This window comes from Notolabrus celidotus, chromosome 13 (assembly GCF_009762535.1).
Source record: "Notolabrus celidotus isolate fNotCel1 chromosome 13, fNotCel1.pri, whole genome shotgun sequence".
NCBI lineage: Eukaryota > Metazoa > Chordata > Actinopteri > Labriformes > Labridae > Notolabrus > Notolabrus celidotus.
The window spans coordinates 1,340,743-1,345,584 of record NC_048284.1 but is presented as its reverse complement, the minus strand read 5'-3'; the positions used below and the strand labels follow the sequence as shown (position 1 = coordinate 1,345,584).

Here is a 4,842-nt window from a genome sequence, read left to right as displayed (position 1 = left end):
TCCAGACTCTTGTTTTGCACAACAGATAGTTGAAAACACAGAAATGTTCCTTTCACTGGCCTTCAGTAAAATGAGAAACAACAGAAGAACAAGAAGAGAAGAATAAAAACAACTTGTGATTGGATTTAGTTGATATGTATTCTGATAAGTGTTTTAGGTTTTATTGGAATATCTGAAAGGGACTTAGAAGATACATTTTATCTAATAATAATAATATTAATATTAATTTTATTTATAGAGCGCTTTCAATCAAAGTGCTTTACAAAGCTTAAAAACAAACAGAGACACAACACATATTAAGAAACACCAGCTGTAAACACAGTAAACAGGTGGGTCCTCAGCTCTGCTTTAAATACATCAAGGGAACATGCCAACCTAATGTCTAAAGGGAGACTGTTCCATAGAGTGGGAGCACGGATTGAAAAGGCCCGCACACCAAGTCTTTTTTCGGACCTTAGGGACACTTAAAAGGCCAGTCCCCTGCGATGCCCAACAGTGGCGGTTCTGGAGAGGGGCCAACAGGGGCTGGTGCCCCTGTAAAACTGAACCTGGACCCCCTGTGGTACCCCCTTCACACCAAACAAATATTATACAATGAAAAAAGCTTGGTTCCAGTGGAGCTTAGAGCTTAGAGCACTAAGGGACTCATGTTGAGTGTAAACAGCCAATCAGCTGCTGTCAGGCTGCATGTTGATGTAGTACACAGTAGTATATATGTCTAGTATAAAGGGATGCACTGATGTTTTGCCAGTTTGTTGTCAGCCGGTCCTCGCCCTTCTCAGTCTCTTTTGTCAGGGTTGAATGTGTCCCTCTGACAACACCCTTGGCCCCAGCCTGGCCCCCCCAGTAAAATTGGTCTAGAACCGCCACTGGTGCCCAAACAGGCACATATGGATCCACCAGGTCGGTGAGATCTTGTGTTTAGTTTTATTTATTTATACATATTTATTTATTCATTCATTCATTCTTTTTTTTCAATCATTCATTTATTTTTTTTTTTTCAATCATTCATTATTTTATCATTTCATTATTTTATTTTTACATTAATTCATGAATTTATTCATTAATTCATATTCAAATATATATTTATACATATTTTACATATTTATATATTTATGTTTGGAGGATAGTTAAAACCTACAACACTCGATCCACACTCCACACCAGCTGGTGGCGGTAATGCTGAAGTTGTTTTCCAACCGCCATTTAGAAGAAGAAGAAGAAGAAGAAGAAGAAGAAGGCGGAACTGAAGTTTCCCCCTTTGTGTTACACGACCGGATTTCTACACGAACCGGAAGTCAAGTGCCTGTTAAACTTTTGTGTACGCGCGTTGCAGCAGCTAAAGACATGAAGCTTTAATCTGTTTTTACAGATTTATCAGATTTATTAAAATAAAAATGGCGGCTAAACGTAAAACTGACGTCACTGTTCCTGCTGAGGAGAGTGATCAGCTCCTGATCCGTCCGCTGTGAGTTTAAATCAAACTTTCATCTCTTTCTCTCTTTAGCAAACATCCTTTCTGCTGCTGCAGCACCAAACATCCTCTCTGCTGCTGCAGCACCAAACTACATCCATTAAAGGTTTCATTTATTAAGATATGAGTATAAACAGATCACATCATCCTTCAGTTTGAGCTTCTTCAGACTTTAAGGGATTATTAAAGAGTCAACTGATAAATTCAGCTTCATCAGAGGAGCTGATTTATTCATGTGTTTACCTCTCTGTAGTGTTATGGTCAGACGTTTAAAGAGGTTAAAATTCAAAGTGTTTAAAGTTTCTACAGTTTAAATATAAATGGGTCTGTTACATTAAATGGTATCTGGCCCTTTAAGTGAATATAAAAGCCTCTTAAAGCTCATAACCAGACCTGTATATGTGAGTTTAAACTCCTGCAGTATATTATTATACTTCAATCAATCCCCACACTGTTATAGAACTTACATTTAACATTTAATATGACATGTAATCTGATTTTAAACATGTGGGAAAATAATAAAACCAAAAAGATTGCATGCATGTAGTAATGGACAACTTTCCTTTTTGTTTCCACTACTTTAGTTTATTTTATTTTCCTTTTTCTTTCTTTTTCTTTACTTAATCTTTATTTATTTATTTACCTCTTGTTTTATTTTATTTTATTTTTTCTTTACCTCTTTATTTCTCTACTTCCTTATTTCTTTATGTATTTATTTTGGTGCCCTGGTCCAGTATCCTGTAACCTCTTGAGTCCTTTGCCTCCCTCCTCCTCCTTCTTCCACCACAGATAAACAATGGACAGAAAAGGGTTACAACACCCTGAGCTGTCCCACGAGACTCAAGAATCACCTTAGCTTAACATGCACATGCAGATCTGTGTTGGGGGGCTAAGAGGAAATCTGTTTGGGAGGGGTAGTGTTGACATTCAAAGTCCCTCTCTCTGAACAGATGTTTACTCTGAGACTACCAACAGCAGCTTTAAGTATAAATATTCAATTTAGTCTTTATGATACAATATGAAATGAAGATATTAATGCTCTGTTCTCCCACACATGAGCTGGCTTAAAGAACTCTTCAAATATCACAGACACATCACTAAGTGACACTAAAACACTAACACCTCAAACCCCTGGCTGTGCCTCAGACAGTAAAGTGATGGTCTCTCTCTGTGTTTGTGTTCAGGGGAGCAGGACAGGAGGTGGGGCGGTCCTGCATCATCCTGGAGTTCAAAGGAAGAAAGATCATGGTTTGTTTCAACACATCAGAAACTTTAAAACACCCGTCTGTCTGCAGAGTCGCCTCAGTGTGTACAAACATGTGACTCTGTGTGTGTTTGTGTTTGTGGTTTAGCTGGACTGTGGGATCCATCCGGGTCTGGAGGGCATGGACGCTCTGCCGTACATCGACCTGATCGATCCAGCAGAGATCGACCTGCTGCTCATCAGCCAGTGAGTTCAGAGGAATTATTCATTATTCATTCACAAACTTCTTGTTGACAATCCAGCTCCAGAGTTTTGATGTTTGAGAGTTATTATATTCTAAAAACATGTGAGGGGGAGGAGCTTTAAAAGTTTGCAATGATAGTGAAGAATGAGTCTCTGTGGTTCTCTAGTTTGAGCGTTAGGTTTCTGATTCACTGACACACTGACGCACCCCTCTCTCTCTCTCTCTCAGCTTCCACCTGGATCACTGTGGAGCTCTGCCCTGGTTCCTGCAGAAGACCAGCTTTAAAGGACGCACCTTCATGACGCACGCCACCAAGGCCATCTACCGCTGGCTGCTGTCCGACTACGTCAAAGTCAGGTAGGACATGTCCCTCCTCCTCTCCTGTAGCTCTAGTTTAATCTCTGTGTGTGTTTTAACTCTGCTCTGTGATGCTCCCTGCAGTAACATCTCAGCTGACGACATGCTGTACACCGAGACGGACCTGGAGGAGAGCATGGAGAAGATCGAGACCATCAACTTCCACGAGGTGAAGGAGGTGGCCGGCATCAAGTTCTGGTGTTACCACGCCGGGCACGTCCTCGGAGCCGCCATGTTCATGATCGAGATCGCCGGAGTCAAGGTCAGTTCAAAGTACAAAGTCCAGCAAACAGATGACACGTGAATAAATGTGTGTGTGGTAGTAATGCTGTGTACCGTGTGTGTGTGTGTGTGTGTGTAGTTGTTGTACACAGGAGACTTCTCTCGTCAGGAGGACAGACATCTGATGGCGGCAGAGATCCCGAGCGTCAAACCGGACATCCTCATCACCGTGAGTTCAGCTCTCTCTCTCTCTCTAATCCAATCTTTGATAAAGAGCTGGTTTAACATCGTCATGTCTCCGCCGTTCAGGAGTCCACGTACGGGACGCACATCCACGAGAAGCGAGAGGAGAGGGAGGCTCGATTCTGCAACACGGTCCACGACATCGTGAACAGGGAGGGTCGCTGTCTGATCCCCGTGTTCGCTCTGGGACGAGCTCAGGAGCTGCTGCTCATCCTCGGTGAGACGACGCGGTTCAGATAAACCAGCAGAGAAAGAAATCCTTCTCTGTAACCATCACTGTGTTAACGTGTGTGTGTGTGTGTGTGTGTGTGTGTGTGTGTGTGTGTGTGTGTGTGTGTGTGTGTGTGTGTGTGTGTGTGTGTGTGTGTGTGTGTGTGTGTGTGTGCTTTAGACGAGTACTGGCAGAACCATCCAGAGCTCCACGACATCCCCATCTACTACGCCTCATCTCTGGCCAGGAAGTGCATGGCCGTCTACCAGACCTACATCAACGCCATGAACGACAAGATCCGCAAGGCCATCAACATCAACAACCCCTTCGTCTTTAAGCACATCAGCAACCTCAAGGTCAGTGAGCACGCTCAGTACACACCTCTGTCTCCGGTGTGTCGTATTTCTGTTCCCAGAATGTGTTGGAGTAACGTGTTTTTTAAATTTCAGAGCATGGATCACTTTGACGACATCGGGCCCAGCGTGGTGATGGCGTCCCCGGGTATGATGCAGAGCGGTCTGTCCAGAGAGCTGTTTGAGAGCTGGTGCACCGACAAGAGGAACGGAGTCATCATCGCCGGATACTGTGTGGAGGGGACGCTCGCCAAGGTGGGTCTGCAGCTGAGGCATGCTGGGAAAAATACAGCTTAGACTGGGAACAAACTCTGAGGTCTAAAGGTGCATTTCAACCAAGAGTTCCTGGGTCTTTTAGCCCCCTGAACTACTTCACCCTGAACTAAAAGGTTCCTGGTCCCCCATTGTTGTCTGTGTTTCGACCGCGGTCTGAAGTCCCGGGTAGATTGTGCAAATCAGGCCAGTGACGTATGGAGGAAAAAAAGTAACTGCACTACACCACCAGACCAGTAGAGGGCAGTAAAACAAAGAAGT

At 43.6% G+C, this 4,842-nt stretch overlaps 1 protein-coding gene across 1 annotated transcript in view; it reads left to right on the top strand.

Annotated features, from left to right (window-relative positions):
* The first annotated feature begins 1,252 nt into the window (after window positions 1-1,252).
* Window positions 1,253-4,842, top strand: part of LOC117824556 (cleavage and polyadenylation specificity factor subunit 3-like) — a 4,746-nt gene continuing 1,156 nt past the window's right edge. The window contains exons 1-9 of the mRNA XM_034700089.1: window positions 1,253-1,468; window positions 2,659-2,722; window positions 2,827-2,924; window positions 3,151-3,279; window positions 3,364-3,541; window positions 3,641-3,730; window positions 3,811-3,961; window positions 4,136-4,311; window positions 4,405-4,563. Coding sequence (XP_034555980.1) covers window positions 1,398-1,468; window positions 2,659-2,722; window positions 2,827-2,924; window positions 3,151-3,279; window positions 3,364-3,541; window positions 3,641-3,730; window positions 3,811-3,961; window positions 4,136-4,311; window positions 4,405-4,563 — 1,116 coding nt within the window. The 5' untranslated portion in view covers window positions 1,253-1,397. The remainder of the gene's footprint in view (window positions 1,469-2,658; window positions 2,723-2,826; window positions 2,925-3,150; window positions 3,280-3,363; window positions 3,542-3,640; window positions 3,731-3,810; window positions 3,962-4,135; window positions 4,312-4,404; window positions 4,564-4,842) is intronic.